At 33.7% G+C, this 24,993-nt stretch overlaps 3 protein-coding genes across 4 annotated transcripts in view; 2 read left to right on the top strand and 1 right to left on the bottom strand.

Moving 5' to 3' along the window:
• Positions 1 to 1,928: 1,928 nt before the first annotated feature.
• Positions 1,929 to 5,987, top strand: SsRbeta (signal sequence receptor beta). Its single transcript, XM_085946359.1, has 3 exons — positions 1,929 to 2,027; positions 2,129 to 2,510; positions 5,583 to 5,987. The coding sequence occupies exons 2-3, from the start codon at positions 2,136 to 2,138 to the stop codon at positions 5,781 to 5,783; spliced, it is 576 nt and encodes a 191-aa protein (XP_085802485.1). The 5' UTR covers positions 1,929 to 2,027; positions 2,129 to 2,135; the 3' UTR covers positions 5,784 to 5,987.
• A 1,638-nt stretch (positions 5,988 to 7,625) lies between these two features.
• Tmem63 (transmembrane protein 63) lies at positions 7,626 to 14,762 on the bottom strand. The gene is made up of 2 exons (XM_085946357.1): positions 10,261 to 14,762; positions 7,626 to 10,168 (listed from the first exon to the last, which is right to left on the bottom strand). The coding sequence occupies exon 1, from the start codon at positions 14,649 to 14,651 to the stop codon at positions 12,411 to 12,413; it is 2,241 nt and encodes a 746-aa protein (XP_085802483.1). The 5' UTR covers positions 14,652 to 14,762; the 3' UTR covers positions 7,626 to 10,168; positions 10,261 to 12,410.
• Positions 14,763 to 15,200: 438 nt separating this feature from the next.
• The window catches only part of LOC147072254 (scm-like with four MBT domains protein 1), a 28,856-nt gene continuing 19,063 nt past the window's right edge, over positions 15,201 to 24,993 (top strand). For both annotated transcript variants that reach the window (XM_085946322.1, XM_085946321.1), the window contains exons 1-5: positions 15,201 to 15,419; positions 15,886 to 16,296; positions 18,225 to 18,479; positions 18,638 to 19,530; positions 19,997 to 20,172. In XM_085946322.1, coding sequence (XP_085802448.1) covers positions 15,345 to 15,419; positions 15,886 to 16,296; positions 18,225 to 18,479; positions 18,638 to 19,530; positions 19,997 to 20,172 — 1,810 coding nt within the window. In that variant the 5' untranslated portion in view covers positions 15,201 to 15,344. The remainder of the gene's footprint in view (positions 15,420 to 15,885; positions 16,297 to 18,224; positions 18,480 to 18,637; positions 19,531 to 19,996; positions 20,173 to 24,993) is intronic.

The following is a 24,993-nucleotide window of genomic DNA, read 5'->3' as shown; positions in this document are numbered from 1 at the left end:
AACAGCACATGTTATTGCAACGTATGTGTCATGAGACGTTACAGACAGTGGCGCGCTGTTTCACGACGCCTTCAGCCGAGTGTAGGACTTCAGATTGGCGTGGATAAAATGAATGGATGGCGTAAAAAGGGAAGTACTTATTAGTGGCACCGAGCTGGAAAAGCTTTTGGGGAGTGGACTTACGAAAAAGGGCGATAGTATAGTACCTCCTTATACAAGGCCTCACCTACATACGACACTAGTAGGTATGGAGACCAACCGTCAACCTCCAAGGACCCAGGACCTGTCCCTTTAACTATGGATAATTTCGGGTGGGGTGGAAATAACATCAAATTGAATGGTGGAAGAAAGGGCACTCCTTACTTCCAGATGGCGGCCTTCGACTCTAAAAACTTACAAACCAGCTTGGAACAAATGGAAGACAATGACATGGGTAACATGAACCTAATGGATCATAATAGCCCTCAACCAATGGAATTGGCCAGATACCTAGGCTACATGCACAACATGGAGGGTTTATCGTACAACACCATCCTGGTGCATAAGTCAGTCATAGCCACTTTTTGCAAAACGATTATCATTGTAGATATCAGCATCAACATGGTAGTACAACACAATATGTTACAGGCAATTTTGGTACATAAAACGAAACCCGTCAAACCACCGGTTTGGGATCCTGGACGAGTGGTAGATCATCTTAGGAAAACAACACCGGTGGAGTACAACCTATTCGAAACCTCTCGCAGGACAGCTACCTACTCGGCTGCTTCTCGCTTCGGGACGAAGGGTTCATGACCTCACACTACTCAGTAATAGTAGACAATGGATTAGTGGAAAAAAGTGACCACATTTGTATGGCCAATGTTTGGCTCAAATACAGACACCGCCAAGCATCGTCAATCGGAATGGAAGCTAAGCGCTTCCACGTGTCAAAACACCGACCCAGTATTCTGGTTACGGAAACTCGTCTGCATGTCGAACCCAAGGAGAGGGGAAGGTGGGGATATTTCGGAATTATTTATATCTTCAAGAGGATCACCAAAACCAGCCACCAGGGCAGTTATAGGGAATTGGATAAGGTCAGTACTGTTGGAAGCAGGGGTACAAGAACCACCATGCAGTGTCCGCTCAGTGGTGGCTTCCTTAAACTGTAAATATACCCAATAGATGATATCTTAAAAAGAGAGGTAACTGGCGTAGTGAGTCGACATTTCACGACAACTACCAGAGAACGATGGATACACCACCATCAGAAGGGGAAAAGAACCCATTAACTTCCCTATTCAACCATATATATGGAAAGTCACGATGGTCTATACCTCGTCAATGAATCATTGTCACATACAGGAATTTGGCATACCCAACACCAGGTGATAACAAACAGATATTTCAAGGACTTCAAAGTCAAATTCGAATAATGAAAGGAGTTTTACCTACCAATAAAACTCTTATTATTCATGTTGACTTTGAAGTCCAGGTAACTTCTACCTGGTTCCTTGAGTCATATTATAATGAAGACAAAAGGATCCCAAACTCCATACATAAAAAATTGACGCGCGGGTATGACCAGTAAATAAAAACGGAGGAATGACCAACGACAAGAAAAAGGAAAATAAATTAGTAGAATATAACCTCACGCGAAGAAGAAAGAGCAAACCCTATATCTCAAGGACTTCAAAGTCAACATGAATAATAAGAGTTTTATTGGTAGGTAAAACTCCTTTCATTATCTTTCAAACATATTTATTGTATAAGGATAATTATTCAAGTTCAGGATTTCAATAATAAAATATGTAATTACAATGACTGTTCAACCACGCTGGCTGCAAAAGTTAAAGTATACCTCTATAATTAAAGTAATACTTAAATTATTGTAAGTTTTGATATTGTGGCAGCATCGAAATTGAATACGTATCAATCCGTCAGCCACGCAAGTACCAATTTTGTAAAGTGGAACATTTCAGTTCATTTGAAACATTTGAAACTTCACATTACTTTGCTCCGCTGACTGCGAGTGCTTTCAATATGTAAGTAATTCATGAATTAAAACCATATCGTAACGTAAACCTTTTATTATGATCTATGAAGATTTGAAAATTACTAATTAATTGTGTTTATTATATTTCAGTACAAAAATGAACTTCATTGGTGTCCTCGCGATATTTGGTGCTCTTGTGAGCACAACATTCTGTGATGAAGAGGTTGCCGGGGCCCGATTACTTGTTTCTAAACAGATATTGAATAAATACTTAGTGGAAGATATGGACATAATTGTTAAATATACTATATATAATATTGGAAACTCGGCAGCAGTGAACGTACAATTAGTAGACAATGGATTTCATCCAGAAGCATTCAAGTTAGTCGGCGGGCAGTTGTCAGCAGCCATCGACCGTATTCCACCGCAAACCAATGTATCTCATGTTATAACAGTGAGACCAACAAAGTATGGATACTTTAACTTTACCGCTGCAGAGGTTAGCTACAAGGTTTCAGAGGAAGCTCCAGAGGTTTGTCTTATAATACAATTATTTGACTGTTTTTTTGATTTGACTTTGACAAAATTAAGTACCTACTACATTTTGTAACGTATTTTCTAATTAATGCGAAAAGCCATTACCAACATTTACATTGATCCCTTTATGATTCAGGCTGTCAACAAAAACTTATGGATTCCAGACTATCGCAGTTATTTTGTTATCACAATTGAATTACTCGTAATCGTTGTATTGGTTTCTGTGGCAGAATATTCTTCCATTTTATTTTTTTAAGAAATTATCCGTATTCAGGCGGACCTGTGAATTACTTACTATATATTCCAAATTTTAAGCGCTTATGGGGAGACCCCTAGGAACGGACCAAAATAACACTGCTTAGCAGAGAGAATATTTATTAAAAAAACTTTTGTAGTACAGTACTCTCTCAGTAATCCGCCACCCCAAAAACCAGACAAGTGTCCAATTAGTGAAAGCGGCGGATTATTGTGCATACATACAAAATATGGTAAAAATTAAAACAGCTTTATCGTAAAAATAGTTTTTTTTGAGAAATTTGTACTAGCAAATAACAGTTTTATTTATAATCAAAATCAAGAATTTACTAAGTTTATAAATATGTATTGAACTAAATATTAAACAGTAAATCACTACATATAATATAAATAATATTAAGTATATATATTCTTGAATGGCTTAGGATACCTGGCTTTCCCTATGACCAATGTTTTGTTTTGTTTTCATTGGAGCATGGCATAATTGTGATGGGGTCCTTGGGAACTTTTCTCCCTGGTACATTTTACGAAGAAGTTTCCGAAATAAACCCGTCTCATCTGCATTGTATACTTGTACGCAGCGGACTACTGAATTTGACAATCGAATACCGGCGAATTTTAGAGCTTGATTTTGTGCTTTCAACTAGTGAAAATAACGATGGATTATAGTAGTTGTCGGATAATCGAGCGGCGGATTACTGAATTTGACAATCGAATACCGGCAAATTATACAGATTGATTTTGTGTTTTCAACTAGTAAAAATAACGGCGGATTGTAGTAGTTGTCGGATAATTGAGCGGCGGATTACTGAGAGTGTACTGTATAACAATTACTGCAATCGGGTTGAATTTTCCCAAAATTTATATTATTCTACATCACAAGGGCCTCAAATTTTAAACGTTGTTCTATGAATTAATAAATTTGATTGAATTTATAAAATCACCTTTACTTCTCTAGTTTCATTATTTTTTGGTTTTTTGCAAAGCCTCAAGTGCAAGGTTCAATCGCGCTAAGACCAGTCCTGAACATGGGAGTAAATAATAGTGCCCGTACACATGCATAGATTTACTGGCACCATTAGTGTGTAAATTACACTATCGCAATAATAACTGTTTGCACCTTAGACTATAGATACATCTAGACGCCACCCATTGCATTCCTAAATGAAGCTGCGTGCCGTGCGTTTGGTTTGTGGGCGAGTGAATGCGTTCGTATACAAATGTTCTAGACCATAGACCATTTCGCTAGTGCTCGCACTAGACGCTCAGAATTAAAATATAATTTTCTATTTTTTTACGTTATATAGTATTTTTAAGCGGTCAAAATGCAACTATAACGTAAAAATATCCATAATTTAAGTTATTTTAAAGACATATAGTCACTTGATATTAAAATATATAATAATATACAAATAAATAATCACAAATATAATATCAAATTACCTATGAAACGTAATACCATCTTCTTGCTTATCAGTACGGCTACCACATTTTAATACAACAAACAGAACCATCGTTTCTACTTAAGGGGGACATGCTCAGCGTACGTCAAAATGGAGCTTTTATGCTATTTTCAAAGCATGATCATGGACATTCCTTAAACGTTGTAGATAATCTATTAACATAATTTTGAAGCCTTATTATCCTTTAGATTTATTTAAAACATTTGATGACTGCATAAAGTATTTTTATTACATAAAATAGTATTCTTTTAAACCTCTCGCTCTAATGTTTTAGAATAGTCATATTCAGGGCTCGAAATGGAACGGAACGCACCGGAGCGCCGTTCCGGCTCGTGAAATTTGTAAAACTATCGCTCCGTCTCGTGGAAAAACTATGTTGACCGTCTGAGCTAGATAGGCCATAGAATAGAAAATCTGACACACTCATTTTTATAAAATACACATACGATTTGATGACTACGTAAATATCTTCAGAAAATTTGTCGAGCGCTCCGGTTCGTAAACTTATCCATTTCGAGCGCTGGTCATATTTCAGTACGTCCATGTGAAGTGGTATTAAGATTTTTTATATTTATTAATTTTTAAAAGCATTTAAAAACCATTAGTAAAATTTATGCCGACATTATTATAGTGAAATATTTACAATAAAAAATTCTATTGATAATCTCTGTGATCCCAAATTTGACAAGAATTAGGCATTTTATTATTCAAAAAATGGGCAAGATTTACACATTTAAAGATAATTTTAAAGATACTGATTATAAGCTATGTCTTCGACCATTCAAATGTGATAAACATTCTACGAATAATGTTTGCTTTATAATAATTATTGACCTAAGAATAAGGTAGTATTTTTTTGTAATACTCCATTTCTATTGGCATTTCCCAGTGGTTAAGCTACAACATACGGCCATAGCCATAAATTGACAAACGATAAATGAAGTAGGAGTAAGATCATGTTTACGCGCGTGTTTCAACATTCACACACCGTTTTAAAAAAAAAAAAAACGGTTAGGTACATGTTCAAACACGCACGTTAACACAATCTTACTCCTTATTTCATTTATCGTTTGTCAATTTATGGCTACGGCCCTATGTTGTGGCTAGTAAAGTAAATGATAATCTGATTTTAATGAGACAAACAGCTGTTTATTTGAAATTGTCACTCAGGTTTGCCATCGCTGGTTTAGTAAATAAAACCATAATAAAATTATCAAATTACATCACCAATAGAGACAAGTTAATAGCGTAGGGCTTGATCGATATCATTTGAAAACTACCTTCATGAATAATATTTACGGTTTTTATTGTATATTTTTAATATCACAATGTTTTCATGATTGTTTTAGCTCCAGTATGCTGTCAGCAGTGAGCCCGGGGAAGGCGCAATAGTTGCATTGAGGGATTATGACAGGAAATTTTCTTCTCACATTCTGGATTGGGCTGCATTCGCCTTAATGTCACTGCCTTCCCTAGCCATTCCATTCGGCCTGTGGTACTCATCAAAGAGTAAATATGAAAAGCTGGGCAAGTCCAAGAAAGCACAATAATGTATTTGTACTGTCTCAAGTATCTTCAACTGATGTAATCGTTGTGTTTTTCAAATGTTTATTTTTCTGAAGATTACATTGATTGCATTTATTTTTGATATCTGAGATGTGTGAACAAATTAGTTGGTAACATTTTTTTTCAATTATTATACATGTCATTTTCTTGTATTAAATTATTGTGTATTAAAAATACGAAAAGAAAAATTAATGCTTTTTTAACAATTTCCAACATCCATCAATCTACCTATATTATTATCGTACAGCTTTTTCCATTTTGGCGAGCGATTGTGTGCCTTATTCGTCTTGTGCGATGATAGGTAAAAAAAAAAACACAATTCCCTCGGGACTATTTTTTCAAACAAAAATGTATGGAATTTGAGAAATCTGTAGATTTCTGTTGTCATATAACAGAGATCTACCGTATAGACCGCCAGCGTTGTCTATGCATATTATTAATTTTTTGCTCGGTGTCGGAAAAGTCTATCACGCATACCCATATTGCATAGCATTTTATTGTGATGTTATTTTAGCGTCACAACTTGACGTATTTTATCTATGGTCACAACAGTATGATACTAATAAGCTAAGGCAAGGACTCTCTGAGCTGATTCCATTTCTGATATTATATCTTTTTGACCATGTCCGATCCTTAAATCATATGGGCACAGAGTGGAGGTTTGTATTAACAGATTTTTTTTTATAATAAATGGATGTTGACCACTTGGTTAACCTATTAGGTCCATACTCTCGACTCCAAACACACATTGAACAATGATATATGTATTTGTCACACCCAGGATTCGAACCTGGGACTCATAACATTATAAGCCGACATGTTAGCCACTCAGTCATCGTGGAGTTCAAAAAATAACCTGAATCAATTCAATGCTAGATGAAGGCCTGTTCAAGCTAAGGAATTCCAGGCTTATACATCACTACATTCATGAGTTATCAAATTTGTGATAATTTATACCTACCTATTCAATTCATTATTATTATCGTTATCAGCCTGGATCAATCTACTGTTAGATGAAGTTCTCTCCAACCTAATTTTATTTCTCTGGTAAATAGTAATTACGGTAAGTACGTATTAATATATAAGATTTTTTGTGTTATGTTGTCTTGACTTTTATATTAAGTTATGTAGAATAATAATAAAATATGCAAACTGTTTGAAACTGGACCTGCTGAGGTGATTTCTTTTATTATATTAAAAGCAATTCTCTTTCCCCAATTTAAGAAAACTGGTGAAAATAACTATTTTAACTCCAAAGCAGAGCATTTCAAAGCATCAGGGAAGTTTTCATGAAACCTCTTCGGATAAATAGTTAGCCATTTTTCAAACTGTCGGGTGGAAAACTACAGCACCATCAACGCATATAATTTTTATTAGATTTACTTCACAATTTTATTAAAATCTAATACCATGTCATTGGAATGACAAGCAGTCTGCAAGACCTAGCGAGATAGTTAGCTGGCTCTGCTAGTCATATTATACTATGTCATCTGATACCGAGTGGTTCAAAGGGTTGTTTAGGTCTGTGTATTGAGAATAGTTATTTTTTTTAAGGGGTCTCGTTTTGGAAATAGTAAATTTATATTGCTTCATACTAATATGTTTTTTTTAAAAGCATCGTATTGGATGAACACAATTCATTAAGTCGCATTTTTATGCAAACAAATCTGTTGAAATGGAATGTGATATAATTAACAATTTCCACATGTATTGAAATAGGAATATTTCTCATGACAAATTTTGTGATCTAATCAGCACACAGTTACATCCGTAAACTTCAAATATATTTATTAATAATCGAGGGTAGGTGAATAGAAATAATCGTCTCTGATTAGAAATTTTATTAGTGTTCGATATTTGTGTTAACTATAAATAAATGTCATTACAATGTAAGTGATATTTTACTAGTACAAATATAAAAAAAACAAAGAAACTTTATTTTACACTAGGAGGTAATTACTATACTAGCTTAAAATAAATTGTCTTTCATAATAGAATAAACAACAAAAGTTACCAAAACCACCATGCTCTTAAAAGTTAATTAGATTGGCATCATAAAAACCAGATTTAACCAAATTGAAACATTGCAAACAATTTCGCAAGCACGCACGACAGTGTTAAGTTTTTATGCATAATTTTAGATGTGATATGAGAAATATTTATATACGTTAAACAATATAGATATCGTACGATATATACAAATAAACATGAATAATACTAACTTTTCTGCGTTATATAAGTTGTAGGATAAATCATAAAATACTTATGGTAAATTAATACAAAATTTTTGTAAATTGTTTTAAAAATTCATTGAAGTGAAACAAAAATTTGTGGTGACAGATTGATTATATTCCAGAATTTTATTTATTAAATAATAAAAATCATTCTCTACCAGTGTCATTATTTAATGAAAATGTACCTAAAAGAATAACCTTTTCGGATCACCAAAACGGAGAAATTTAATATTATTAGTATGATGCTTATGAAGTTTTGCATTCGGTCACACCATGATAATATAAATTCCATGGGAATATTGAATTATATCAACATGTGAAATAAAATAATAAAAAAAAATGTATTTTATTGTATGATAGATAAGCATAGCTGACTATATTCAGGCCACATGGCACTGAATTATTAATTACGATGGTGATTATTTTCGAATGCAATACGGTAACTGGTTCGCAATAAATGGAGATTTTCATTAAAATTATTACTGTTTATTTCAATAACACAAACATTGACCCTTCCAAACTAACATACCCCGCGTCACACTCTCTTTTGATCGTTTGGATGTGAAGCATCAGCAGTTGTTTACTCCTGGGAATGTCTCAAGAGCAGATACCCAAGACGGGTCGTCACGCAGTGAATCAATAAAAAACAAATGATTCAAATTAATAAATATAATATAGTATTCAAGAAACCATATGGATATACAAAACTATGTGAAGAGATCTTTATGTCCGCAATAAGATACAACTTGGCTTTGGCAGCGACCAGCCCGGACGGTTGGACTGACTTGAGGATCTCTTTCCTTTCGGAGTATATTTTCTGACATTGCGAGAGGATGTGGTTTGTATTCTGCAGTTCTTGCCGCATGGACGTGTTGGTTGGGTAATAAGTCCAAGCTCAAGCTTGACAGCTGAGCCGCCGTGTCAAAAATTGACTGGTGTAGTGGTCAAGAGTCAAACCGGTTATATCCAATCGCCATTGAACATTACGAACGAACAAAAATATGTGTGCCTGCCCTTAGTGGCAGCATCCCACTTTCGCACCAAGTCTTTGACACGGCATCCAGCATCATTTGATGTATTGTCTGCTTTAGCATCTAGGTTCGGAGGCAGGACAGGGTGAGTCAGCAGCAACGTTGAACGATAGGCCTTGGTGAATGACAACAGCGCACTGCGCTGCTCACTTAAGAAAATAAATCTAATCCTTATATTTTTCTGGATATGCTGGCAGCATAGACAGCGATCCCCATGTAAATGGCGTAATAGGCTATTCTGATTGCGTTTATCCTTGGACCCCAACTGCCACCAGACATAAGACATTTATTTCAACAGTTTCCCATATTGCATTCGAAGTATGAACAATAACTTTCTAGCACTAAAATCAAAGTTTACAGTTTCCTGTCAGGGTCTGACAATAGTGGGCCTTGAATAGATATGTACATAATATAATAGGTTTGCCATTACTTAACAAATCATAAAAAATAGATTATTATATCACACTTATTATAATTGAATTTCTGATCTGACTGGTCCTGTTTCTACGGCTTCCCCCATTTAACAAAGCATTCTCAATAAATAATACCATTAATGTATAATAATAGTATATTGCAATCTCAGATTATGTTTATCACATAGAATAATGGAGACTAATGTTTGTTCATCCACATTCGGCCAATAACCCTATCCCTATGCATTAATCGGCAGTTAATAATATTTTATAAGGTGACATTTTCAGTACTTCTCCATCTCATTTACAAGATTTATTACTCTACTTTTATTTCAATTATACACAAAACAAACAATTATAACACAAAAATAGAGTCAAATTACTATTGCATAGAAACTAAATTAACAAGTGGTAAAGATCAGTGATGCTCAATGAGATGGAATCTAGAGAACAATTATTATGATGATATCAGTTTCCAGCACGGGACCAGCACAAAATAACTCAAAGTAACCATTGTTCTGCTGTATTGGAGAAACAGGTCAATATATAACATGATTAATTTTAGTACACAAATTTAATGTGATGTTACTACATTTATTATATAAATAGGTATAATAAAATAATGATAAATAGTATATGAAGTGAGCAGCTTTTTTCCAGAACACTTTACCATCCCCTATATTTATTATTGCTGAAAATAGATAAGATAGGTACATACATTATCTAATGATAAAATTTCAATAAATTTAACATCACAGCTTTTCTAAGACAGAAGTTACTTACCATACTTTCGAATTCATAATAAAAATGATGAAATGAAGTTAACTTGTACATACAATACACATTGTAATATTACTATACCATAGTCGTCAAAGTCAACAACATAAATGAAGACCTCAATATTAGTTACGTAAGAAATTGCTAAATGCACTAATCTTCGATGCCCTTATCTTCTTGAATAATCTATAATACTTCGCTGAAATCCTTCTCATTCAATGATAGCAGAGTAATACAATATAATTTTAATGATTTTATGTTAATTACGTTAAATAATTTAATGACAACAAATACATGAGTGTCTCTTTACCAATACTTCTAGTCTGATTACAGCTGTGCTAACATAAACTTTGTTTATGAGTGGTATTGTAAAATCTATTATTGCATCGACAACCACGAAAATCATACAGAACCTTTTAATAAATCATGATTTATATTTTATAATAATGTATTTATTTTATAAAGAGTCATTGAGAGTGTGCATGATATATATATTATATCGTTTAAGTTAACTCAATTAGTGCTAACACCGCGACTGGTGCATTTGGAGCAGTTGGCCATTAGATATAATTAACATGTTATTTAAATGTGGTAAAAGGTCAGCAGTGATTGTGTTAATGTAAATATAGCAAATTTTATAAAATATTTCAGACTAAAATGATCACAGATAAATGAATAATATGGTATGTAATCAAAATAGTTATTGTCGACTGCCGAATAACTAAAGGTTTATTAACTCAATTCCTGGATATTGGGATACCAAGAGTCAATCCGTAAACACCTACGCAATTAACGTGAATATTATGATCGATACACAATTTGTTGAGATAACCTATGTAATGTACTAACCTAGATGTAAATAACCTATATAATGCACTGTAAAAAAAGGACGGTCAGAAATAGAAGAATGTGGTGTTGACATGGCGCATAGAAGCTGCCTGAATGCCTCAAAATTAAGTTTGATGGCATTACTCATTATACAGTAGCAGTACGTGAACAACAATGTATTATAATAGTATTGGCTTTGAAACAAAGTTTTTGTTAAGGATGTTGTTCTTGTTTGTACACGCGATATGTCATTTATGCATGAATTTCATCGTTTCCGTTTTCACATCGATTGGTAAATAAACATTAAGTAAAATACGCATGGCTATCATCATTATTTTTTAACATTATATATAGGTACCTGTATTTATTTGTAAAACTTTTTTTCAAAAAGAAATATTTTTTATATCATTACTTATAGGAATTTTTTTTCTCTTCAAAATAAATTCGCATGCCATGCAAAATCATCTCGCGTGTCACTATAGATTCGCCATCACTGGTCTAAAACAAGTAGGTACATATAAAGTTTTTAAAAAATTTTGGCTTATGCAATTTTAAGACGAAATCTGCATTTGGAAAAATTACAGAAATTATGGAACATAAATCATAAAAATAAGTGTAAAAGAGTTTTATCTACAAGGCATCATAATCACGCTGGAAGGTATACGTTTCATTTATGAACAGGATCTTTGTATTGTTGATATTGAATATTAACAGTTGTTTTGACCTACAAAAACATCCACAGATATAATATATCGCACCGTGAGTGTAAAACCAAGGTATCTGCAAAAGACATATTTTGGATATAAGTCTTCGTTTTGTTAGGAGAAATAGAGTTTCTAAAAAAAACCATAATATTTGGTTTACATCTACATTATATTGCATGTTCCTTCAGTTACTTCACTTTTACATTATCAAGTTCACGACTTTTGCAGTTGTTTTGCATTTAATCTCGAAATTGAAAAATTTGCAGATGCCTTGCTTTTACACTCACGGTGCGATAGTGATCCAAAAAAATTAGTACTATCAACAAAAACTTTTGTTTGAAAACCATTATAATGTAAATGTCAGTTAAAAAGTATAAACATAATAATTAATATATTGCACAGAAATGTATGAATGTACAAAAAGTTATACAGCATGCTTTTAATTCTACATAAATTGATGATGACAGATGAAATAAGTCATTTGAGGTAAAGATAATTTCTTGAAGCTACATCTTTTTGCTGAAACAGCCCTACGCAAATAATTCATGCCTATATTAAAGTGATGTAGCAAAAAAAATTACAGACTATGTACAAATTATTATAATTTAATGACAGTAGTTATGTTTATATATTAACGACATTATCAGTTGATCGAGTATGACTTGGCTCACCGATAGCGGAAGATCCGTAATCATTAATAGATGTAATATTTAAAGATAATTGTTGATTTAAAGGTTTAACTAAAACGGGGGCAATGTATTTAGAATTGGATTGCACATGACCTTCTTGTGGAACCGAAACCGATTTACAACTAGGAAAAGGACTCAACATAAAAAACATCCCTAATGTCAATAATGTGAACATTATGAGGACAATTGTTCTGGTATCCATGCCGCCTCTGAGAGCAGACAGGGCCGCCATACATAACTGAAGCAAGAACACCGAAATGCGTACCATGCGAACAGCCGTTGCGTGAATTTTTCCTCCGTCTACACCGCTCATGTCGCTGGAGCCGTATGCAAAATAGAGATTATGCTTGTCACCGAAATGTTTCAATAGTAAATAGACTAACCCAAAAGGTGTAATAAGGGGACAGACTAAACTGTAAACAGTCGTGATAGTGAATACTACAAGTGTCCAAGCGTAGTGAACACCGAAAGGGAATTCATATAAAATAGCTTTTTGAACATATGCTTTTTCAGCCTTAGATTTTATCAGGAACAAATTTAAAACATACATAAATAACTCGGGAAACCTTATGAGTTCCAAAGCAGTTCCAATAAAAGCGGACGTGATAACATAATTGACAAAAAAGGCTCCTTTATCTGGTAGGAATACGCATTCCCACCTGTAAGTGCCATTATTCTGTTGCAAAGTCCATTCCACAAATGCCTGTGCGCTAGTCAAGCCTAGCGATGGTAAAATCAATGTCATGAGAAGCAAGAAGAAAAAGGTCTTCATCATAATTGAGTATGTTTGCTGAGAGCGTGTCCAATGAGAGAGCCATTGATCTGAATATGATACTATCACCGGCATGAGGGCGGCCATGGTCCACAATAAAAGAGTGGGTAAAAATTCTGAAATCAAAGGATTTATCTTACTAACAGTATCTTTACCGTTGTCTATGTAAAATGCATCTATCAAATTGACCACGAGAGCAGGAGTAGTAAGAAAAAACAAGACAATAAATAGCAAAAAATTAACAAATATAACTCTAATGTACCAAAGGCCCGGTTCAACGTTTAGATTTTCCCAAAAGATGTCCGTCGGCGCAGATGCGTAATGAAAAAACCATTTTCGCAGTATTGTAGGATGAAAGTTTGACATGATGTGCTCGACTTCTTGATGGGAAGAAAGGGTAACGAATGCGATTCCGAGGGGTTCGTACAACGCTTTCGCTTTTCGCCTCTCGGTCTCTCCGGTCAATCTGGCTTCTTCGGCTGTATAGTATTCGATTGCATCACTTTTCTCTCCGCATATTGTTCGCTTGACTAACACAGGTTTACCGGTTCTCTTCAGATAAACTTCTGAGAACAATTTCGCTTGCACTGCCAGCTCCCTTTTGTGATCGATTTTTGAAAGCTTTCTTGTATCAAACGCCAATTGAATATCTAAGATTCCGACTTCTGGAAAAAGTTGACGGAGATAATTCTTTACTGTGGTAGTATCTCTATCGTGTTTTGAAATGTTAGTGATCATCAATGTCCTGGTCGCATAGTCAGGTAGTGGTTTTCTACCAGTGCAACGTCGCATCAGCATTATGGACAGTGGCAAATATGCGATTCCAATCAAAGCGTGTACCCAAAGCCATTTTGATGTGGGCTCCAAATTACTTATAGTTGTATGTCCAAACGTCTTTTTATCCCCTTCCAGAGTCCCGTTGAAGTTTATCGGCAGAATAATGCAGATCGATAGAAGTGTGACAACAAAAGTCAACGTAATAATATGTCTTTGAAATGATAAATAATGAACGGCATCCGGTCCACAGCGTGACTTTATTTGCTCTCTGGATAATTTGAATATTGCTAAGACCCACGAACAATACTGAGCGTCTATATTAGAAAGAGAGTCCACGGCAGTATCAGCATCAGGTGAATTTTCACTTTCACCGTTACCATAAAATAGATGGGTCCAGTTATTTCTGTGCTGCACTAAAGCTAATCTCCCGTAATTCCATGCACTTCGTCTTAGAATAGCAAATAGTAACATCAAACAAAACCAACTTAGCAAATTCAAAGTCAGGGTTTCTGGAATACCTTCATATATATTTGTAATCAAGGTACTATTGTGCTTAGGGTTCGTCATACAACTGTCGGAAATGGGGTTGACATCGCCTCTATACGTGGTCTCCTCAAAAAAAGCCATTTTTAACAACACCTGATTGAATTATTTAAGTCATTAAACTTTGCGCACAAAACCCAAGTCACAACTCAGCACTTATGCACATTGAAAATTAAGTATGACGCGATATGACAGTCGCTGTCACAACACACAGATTATATTGATTGTCTATGGTAAATCTGTTCAAAAATAATTTTATTTTGATCGGATCATAATAATATTATTTTCATCATTCTTCCACTATCTGCCTACTACACGGAAAGTAAACGAAACACGCATGATGATAATCAAAAAGCCTGAAACATAATTATATACATTTAATTTAACAGGCACTATTTTTTATTGAAATGTGGAATTTTTTTAGAAAAATTGAAATGCCAACTTGACTGATTTAAAATTAATAGTTTCGCTCTTATTATTTTTGTAAAAATGAAAATAGGTAGGTATTTGTGTAACTTTGCACATAATAATATTATTAGTCGTATCAAAAGAGGTTTTATAATATACATCATCTGAAGTTAAAACGGTTCAAACTCTTTGGTATAATAATATTATACACTATGGGTTTTGTTTATTTCCGATTTCCGTTATGTGTCAAGTCCTGCGATTTTTATTTATTATTTTTATCAATGAAAAGCGTACAGCTAGGATTGTCATAATTTAATTTTAGTTCTTTGAAAAGACGTAGACTAATATACTTTTGTAAAGATAAAAAAAATGTCATTGAATACTGCAGTAGGTGGTAATATTTCACCGATTGCTGAGGAAGTTCCAGAAAAATCATTCCTTCATGTAAGTTTTGCAATTCACTTATGTATTAGAAAAAATATTTTACTAATTTAAAATTTTCGAGACTTCTGTATTGTATTGCTAAATAATCTTTCATCCTAAATAAATATGTAATTTTATCTTACATGTTTATCATATACTAAAATATGTGATTTCATTATTTATTTAATGTTTTTATAATTTAACGTAATGTTAGATGGTAAATATTTTTATTTTTTGGAAAACTGACTTTTATAAAATCTTTCTGAGATGAACATACGGTACTTCATATCGTTTTTGGGCTCATGGTCATGGTCAAGATAAAAAACTTAATCAAAACTTAACACAACCTAGGTACTGTGACCCAAAATTAAGTAGATTGTGTTGGATTTTGGTCGCAAAAGACCAATACCACAAAACCGATATAGAATCCTGTATCTTTATCCTTTCTGAATAAATAATGTGACCTATGAAAACATTTCTTTTATAGGTTGAGCAAAGCTTGGACAATGGTATCAAGGAGGGAATGCTATTAGAAATACTTCACAAAAGAGACCCTGATGTGTACTGGATAGCTAGCATAACGATGGTCTGTGGACATCTACTAAGAATTCGCTTTATCGGATCTGACACAGATTTTTGGTGTGATCTCCTAAAGACAGATGTGCATGCTGTTGGATGGTGCGATCTCTATGATGAAATGATAGAACTTCCGCAAGAAATATCAGATATGAATCGAGAAAACATTGTATCCTTGATGAAAAATGCTGTAAAACATTGTACATCTATACCCGATTCGTCAATATTAGAAAATGGACTTACTCCCATAGACAGACTTAAGCCTGGTATGAAGATCGAGGTTCAGAACAATAAAAATCCTTTTGAATATTGGATAGCAACGGTAATAATCTCCTATATATTATTATTCTAAGAGAATTTGGAAAACGCACCAATTTTTTTATTTAAATACCATTTTGTTGGTTTTCAAACTATTTCAATTCATTTTTTAGAGTCCCTGCAACACCTGATCAATGGTTTTTGTGTGTGCTGAACCTAAACACGTGCACTAAGTTTTCTCACTCATGCTTAGTTTTTTTTTTATGGAGTTATGCTTTCCAATTATATTCACTTTTTTCAATTATGCTGAAGTACAAATTAATAAACAATGAAAAATAAAATCATAATTTAAACATTATTGCATTATTACCTTATCTTTATTTATTGATTGTTGCGACATCGGAATACACATTGCATGCAGGAGACTAATAACAACAACACTGTCTGTCTGTCAATATGTCTATAGAAATCGCATCAGGCGTCGTATTTTTTTCAAATGCGATGTTTTCTAGTAGGTAATATATCTGAGGTGTTTTCAAGTTATGTATGTTCAATATATATAAAATGTTACATTCTGAAATCTTGTGATAAATGGTTATTAAAAATTATTAGCAAGTTCAAGTAGACGTTATAACTAAATATTTGGCTAGAGCCGAGCGTTGCTTAGTAATTAAGACGATTGATGATTCCTTAATTTAAAACACACAAACCGATAGTCAAAAATAATGCAATTTGATAAGCATTTCATATAGGACCTACTAGTTAAAACTATCGAAATTAGGTAGGAGGCCCATAGTTTAATTGGTTAAAGCATATTGGCGCGATACCAGTGGATATACGGGTTTAAATCCTGTTGGGCGTAATATTTTTTTCAAATCTGATTTTTTTCTAGTAGGTACCTAGGTATATAATCTGAGGTGTTCTCTATTTATATATTATTTTCAACATATAGAATGTTACATTCTCAAATCTTGTGAATTATTCGTTGAATAAAAGATATTGTTATTAAAAACAACAACACTATGTAGTTATACAAATACAATTTAGAGTTGTTCTTTTTCTTTTTACCATGTCCGATCCTAATAGGATCATAATATGGGTCTCCACAGTGTGGAGGTTTGTATTAATAGATTTTTTTACGAGAAATGGATGGAGCGACTTGCCCAACCTATTAGGTCCTTACTCCAACTCCAAACACAAACTGAAAAACAATACATATGCGTATTTGCCAGACTCAGCATTCGAACCTGGGACCCACGACATGATAAACCGATGCATAAGCCGCTCGGCCAACGTGTTAAAGTTAGAGTAGTTCTTCCTTTTCCTGGTGCTACAACTGTATATGGACCTTCACCTCTAGCATTTATCCAGGTCTGTCCAAAGCCGCGCCCGGCTAGCTCAGTTGGTAGAGCATGGGACTCTTGTCCAAAGCCGCTTCCTTCCAATTTTGGACATGCAAGGTCTTTTAATCATAATCAATCTCAGATGAAGTCGACCAGGTCTTTGTATGCCTTCCGGCGTCCCGATTGGCTGTTTCTTTATCATGCGTGATTCATCCATTGTGTGTAGATGGCCCAACTATCTTAAGGGCTAAGAAACACAGCACTGCAATTTGCAGCAAATTGACGCCAACTGTAGCGGTTCTTGCTTGATTCCAATTGGATCCATTTGGAATCAAGCAAGACTTGTATTGTTGTGCCGCAGTCTACATTGATTTCCAGCACCCTGTGTCTTTGAAGATGACGTATAAAGTGCATATTGTCTGTGTTATTGCCTATTGGGGATATGTATGGGCATATCAGTTTATAGTTTGCATTACAATAAGTGAGTGACAATATTAAAAACCTATAAAGAAAAATATGATTCAGGATGTTGAGTGATGTTTGAAAATAATGCAAGTAGTGCAGTGCACTTGTATGATGTTAGACCAGCCGCCGCCGGTCACATTAATCTTTAACTTTACTTTTCTCAAAAACTTGTCCACATTTGTAGATTCTTCAAAATATTGGTGGGCGATTACTCGTGCGCTATGATGCACCTGAAAATATTTATGAAGATTTTTGGATTTTTTATACGAGCCCACGGTTACATGCATTCGGATTGACAGAAAAGAAGGGAATCCCGTGGCGATTAAAATATCCTGAATGTGTAAATGGAAAAGTCTTTGATATTTCCGAGTGGACGTCTTGTTTTAAAGCTGCTTGTGAGGCTGCTAAGTTATCGAAGTTTCCGGAAGATTTAATGAAGGTATTTCATATGATATCTTAGTGATAAGTTTTAATTATAATATTATAATATGTCCATGTGAATTGAACATTCACCAATGAATTACTTATAGCCATTACTCTAAGATCATTGGTATTTCATTTAAAATTAATTCTGGTTCTGGCTTTGTTTCTTTTCAGTTTGACCCCAAACCGTCTCATAATGTAAGTGTGGGTATGAAATTGGAAGCAGTAAATCCTCTCACCATGGATGAAATATGTCCTGCAACTGTGGTGGAAATCTTCGATGACGTGATGTTCTTAGTGGTGATTGATGATTTTTTAAATGAGCCCGATTATAATAGAGGATACTGGCTTTGTGATATGTCTCATCCTTATGTTTTTCCCATTGGGTGGGCTAAATCCAAAGGATTGGAACTAACAGCGCCGGCAGTATTCAGCAGACAAAATATCTTCGAATGGGACCAATATCTAGAGATAACATCCGCCGACTCGGTGCCTATAGAATGCTTTCAGCATCCCGGTGACGCTTTCAACATGGGATTCAAGAATGGAATGAAACTGGAAGCCATCGATCCTTCCAATCCTGACATCATTTGTTCAGGTCGCATAGTGAAAATCATCAATCATTTGTTGTCTATAGAAATCGATTCTTCAGACAAATTGCATTGGTTCAGCTGGAACAGTTTAGATATATTTCCACCCGGCTGGTGCACGAGCAATCGTCATCCTCTGGAATCACTTCATGAATCAGTCGATGTTGATGCCGATGCAGATGCCCATTCTATTGATGAGATAAAATCACCTGGAAAAAATGACAAATTTTCAACACAAAAGGAAGAATGGTGCAATAGAATATTCTTCAATTATAAATGTTATTCTGGACCGTTCATCAGCCGAAATAAATTATCACAGCTTCCCAAGTATGTCGGAGCTGGGCCCCTGCCTCTTGTAATCCGGGAAGTATTAAACATGATCATTTCATCAGCATATAAACCTGCAAAACTTTTGAAAGATTGGGAATGGGAAGGAAAAACTCAGCCAGATACCAAGTTAGAAATGCTCAAGGCAAAGTTAGTACTGTTTAAATATATCTATATCAGTGGCGAAGGGTGTAGGTAGGCTGTTACGATCTGACATAAATAGTGCACGCTAAACTTTATCAGTCATACTTATTTGTTTTCATTGATCTAAGAATACAATTTGCAGATGGTGCTAGTTAGTTTTTTAAATTCATTAAGCCGTGCCTACGCCAAACCGTAATAGATCTATCTATAAAATATCTAATACCTCCACCCTTCGCCACTGATCTATCTATACATTATACATAAACATACGACACCTATATTAATTAATATATTGAAAGTCTATATTTTAAATGGTGGGTTTGGGTTCCCGGTGTATTACAAAATTAAAATACTAAATCAAATTTAAAAGGAATGAAAAGCCAAAAATAATATGAAAAATCATAACAAAGTGTTTTTACTTTCATTAGACAACGATAATTATATTTATATTGATCTTATACATTTATTTTAGGCTGAAGACTAGCACTTATCATGCCAATGTGCAAGTAATTAGTAAAAATGAAGATGTACCAATCTTTTGCCGAGACATCTGCTCAAAGCTGCAAGCGTGTCCATACCTCTTTGGACAATTGGAAACCAATGACCACTGTCCAGAAAAATGCTTATTAGTGGATAAATCTAAATTCCGTAAGTGACGAATATCTGATATTGTTTTTCTTTATAAGACATCTTGACTCTTGTATAATATTTGCTTTCACTGTGTCATTTGCCATAATACAAGCGGTAATTTATTATTTTTTGAGGGTTATCGAGTATTTACTCAAAATTATCTCTAGAACAATGAATGATAATTAGGCTCATTGTCATAGATGGGTACTGTGACTGACGGAAAGCTATTAATTATTTGCAGAAATCATTTTCAGTGTTGCAAATAGCCATTCTTTACAGTGGCGGTTCTATCATCTTTCAGATGGTGGGGACAGACGGTTTGGAATATCAAAACATTACGTTTTTACTAATATTTTGATTATATCAATACCTACATGCAGTTCATTCATATGTATGGCACGCGTTTGAAGTGAAAAAATACCTAGTTATTATAATAATAAATGACAGATCGCATTGTATAAAAACTAGCAGACAAATACTTTAATGTAAAAATAAATAATTGCATAGGCCGGTCCTTACGCTTTATGAGTCACATATAATATTATCACACTAACCTCATCAGGCGGCGTGGGGTGCTGTGCCAAGAACCTTTAATTTTGATCGATTTACAATGCTTGAGACCACTGTAGCGAGAGAATTCCTCATCTGATCGAAGAAATTCTGGTGTCAATTTGTGCGCAAAGAACCAAACTAATTATTACATAAACAAAAAATTTCACATCTACCCACAAACAATGGGTGCATCAAATCGTCGGTCCCTATTAAAAAAGTCGGATCTGCAAAATGCTATTTTTCAGTACGAGCAATCAAAAATGTTTCATCAAATATCCTTTGTGACCTATTGCTTGCCATAATGAATAAAAATACGGGTTATAGAAACTTTTCTAAATGTTTATAAAAACATCCGTCTGTCCGGTGAACATAGCAGCAACTGTCAGATCCGACGCATCTCGCTCACCCACGCCTAGCCAACAATGTCGGTTGGTAAGAACCGACATTGTTATTCGGACACTCTCGGTAGATCCGTCATTTTTAACTTGAATATCTCGAAATTTTTCAAACAAATAAAAAAAACTGTGATTGTGGTATAAATGTTTAAAGTGTTTAAATAACTTTTACGTAATAATCCGAAAATGACAAAATTTCAGATCCGACTTTTTTAATAGGGACCGACGAAATAAGAAACAAAAACTTGGTGGATCTAGTAGTAGTAAGTCTTTTTTAGCTTCAAAATTGGTGGACGAAATGTGTGGCGTAATTGAAAACAGTGATAAAGCTATATTATGTGTGCATTAAAAAAAACTATGTTTCCCCGTGAAATGCTCCCCATGTTCGGCACGTCAGACAGTCGAAAAATAATATTTGGGAAATTTTGGCAATCCTATGTAAAAAGGTTCGCCAACCCTGTTATAGGACCTGTTGATTTAGTATTTACAAAGAATTTATAGAACACATACATTTAACAGCTATTACTTCATACACCTGTTGCGACATAGTAAAAACTTATGTTTCAATAAATAATCCAAGTCATTCCAATATTTTTATTTATTGACGGTTAACTACTTATATTAGATTACAACAGATGCAAATTACATACACAATGATTGACCGATGGTCAGGTATCCCTACTCTAAATTGCACGATTGACAAGCGCGATTGTTTTCCTTGACACGGTGGATGAGGTTACGTGAAGAAAGCATGTCTTTAGCGCACACACAGTCACATATTGATATGTGAGTGTGCCTGTGGCATAGGATGTTTTCGGGTTGTATCTCCTTGCTCCGTGTAATGTAATAGAAATAATACATGCAGTGTCATATAAACGTTGCTGCTTTTTTGCATCTGTTTAGAAATCTGGTAACGGATGCATGCAAAGGCGGCAACGGTTATATTATATGACATTGTATTGCTGTTTATTTTATGATGCTTTGAGACATTGTTTTATTTACAAAAGCTTTGTTGATGGATATAGGTGAAGCTAAAAATATTATAAGGCAGATTAATTGGCAGATGATAAAAATAAAAAATATTATTTAAGGGGTCAAGTGTGTACAAGATTATGAATATTATTATTGTACTACTTTTTTAAATAAAAATGATATTATTTTACATCTCGCTTATACTTGCTTATAAAAAAAATATTGTCTCCCTCTCTCATATTGCATTGTTGGAAAAAAAAAACAATGCGCATATTTTTTTTTTGTTGATAATTATTATATTACTAGCTGAGCCAGCTGGCTCTCGCCAATCTGTCTCGCTAGGTCTTGCAGACAGCTTTTCGTCATAATGACATGGTGTTGGATTTTAATATAATTGTAAATTATGTATAGACGGCGCCATAGTTTTCACTTCGGGATAGATTTTCATTCACGTTAGACAGTTTGACATTTCGCTGATTTGTCAGTTTTATGATTTGCATGTCGTCACTGCCAATACAATTTTGGATAGTCTATTCTGGAGTCTGGCCTTCACAATATCGTCTGACACCATTTTAGGCTGCTATGCCTAGCAGAACAACTGGCAATTGCCGATTGCTACCATTGACATTTTAATTTTAATACAATATAATATATATAACATATTATGTGTAGGTATGTGCATTTAAATATGATAAAAAATTATGCATCTTGTGATTATCATAAATGGCGATCCAATATAACGTGAATATTAATCTCTTTCGGGTCCCATTTACATAATAGAAAAAGGTTAGCAGCATAAAAAATAAATTTAAACATTATTTTGATTCATTGTCTATAAAAAATAAATGCTTGCAGAGCCCTAGAACAATATTTTAAAATCATATTTTGATTTAAAAATTAACCTTAAGCAATATAGTTTCCCGGTGCGGGACATTCATATCGAGACAAATGTTGATAAATAATAAAGCAATATTATATCTGAGTCTATTCTAGACCAATTCTGATAAGAATAGGAATTTATAAGACCTAAAGATATGGAATCACCTTAAAGAGGCCTTCATCCAGCAGTGTATTGATACAGGTTGATGACGATAATGACAATTTAAATGGGTAGGTATATAAAATCACAAATTTAAAAAAAATATAGCAGTTTACATGACCAAGAAGAGTAGAATTATGTTGGTATAACCTTCATCCAGCAGTGGATTGATCTTGGTTGATGATGATAATGACGATATTTTGAATGGGTAAATATAGTATCAGCAATTTTGATAAATATAGCAATTCATCTAACCGACAGAAATGCAAAAATTTAAAGAGGCCTTCATCCGCCAGTGGATTGATTCAGGCACAAGAGCAATATAAATAGATATAATTTAATATCACCGATTTTGATAAATACAGCAATTCTAATGACAAAAAAGAGTAGAATCAGGCTAGGGAGGCTTTTATCCAGCAGTGAATTGGCTCAGGTCGATGATGATAAGGATTATAGAAATAGGTATAATATCACAAATTCGTTCAACCGATAGTAGTAGAATCACGTTACGGAACCCTTCATCCAGCAGTGGATTGATGATGATGATGACGATGTGAATATATAGATAAATAACAGCATTTTTAATAAATATAGAAATTCAAGACTGTCAAGAATACAATCAACGTGGAGAGGCCTTCATCCAGCAGTGGATTTATTGAGGCTCGTGATAATAACGCATTATATTATATAGATAGGTAGATATTATAATATCACTGATTTTGATAAATATCACAATTCATGTGTAAGTAAGGAGTAGAATAAGGCTGAGAAGGCCTTCATCCAGCAGTGGATAGGTCCAGATTGATGATGATAAGGACGATAAAAATAGGTAGATATTATACTATATCACAAATTTTGATTACTATAACAATTCGTATTAATTTCTTTCATTGTTTGCAATGGCAACTTTGTTAGTTTAACATGACTATATTAATCTATGGAAATTAGTAGCCTAGATAATTAATTATTCAATAAAATAAGAGTGCGTGAACAACCACAGAGAAGTATTTAAAAAAAGTCAAATTTGGAATTCAATTATGTCATCTATGGAATAATTCCACATGATGTTGGTTAGTTTTTTTATAATTTATTAAACCCTGCCTCAGCCAAACAATAGTAGTTAAAAATATTATCCTATCTATTAAAATCTTTACAGCACATCTATTGTGTCCGCATTAGATATAATTAATATGTGTTAATTAAGGGGGATGTCATCAAAAGTTTCGTTTTTATAGAGCCATCTATTCCCCGAATTACAAAGCATATAGGTCAAAATTATATCAGAATCTAATTCCAATTACAATCCAATTTGAATGAATCTTCGAGGCATCTTATCTAGATGTCACTGTAATTATATATTAATAAAAAATCTAAAAACAGATGATATAATTATAGTTATTATTTAAACAATGATATATATATTTTTTGCATTTTATTTCAATCGGACTTTTTTATATTTTGTCAGATTATTATAAAAATATACGTGGACCATCGCCCTGGTAGTACCTTATAATAATTACTTATGTGAGTTTAATTGGAATGGATTGGATTGTATTAGAATTTGGATTTTATAGTAATATTAAAAAAATATATACATATAATAATATTGTGTAATGATATTTATATGTGATAACCTGATTACAATCTGTGAATTATTGACATTCTCATAGTAATGAAGATAAATAATTAGGTATGGAATCATTAGACCATACACATGATCTCCATAAAAATGGCGTCATAGACTATTTTACAACACATTTTTAGAAAATAATGATTAGGTTACCTAAGTAAAAATATAAATATTATCAATACATTATTAGAACAATCCGAAGATGACAGCCGGTTTGGTGATTTGAAAATAATTAAATATACCCAAAACAT

Source organism: Rhyacophila brunnea, unplaced genomic scaffold (genome assembly GCF_057557595.1).
Source record: "Rhyacophila brunnea isolate RB1 unplaced genomic scaffold, BYU_Rbru_1.0 scaffold_2, whole genome shotgun sequence".
Taxonomy (NCBI): domain Eukaryota; kingdom Metazoa; phylum Arthropoda; class Insecta; order Trichoptera; family Rhyacophilidae; genus Rhyacophila; species Rhyacophila brunnea.
Note: the sequence above shows the minus strand (reverse complement) of the source record. Positions and strands in the feature narration are given on the sequence as shown.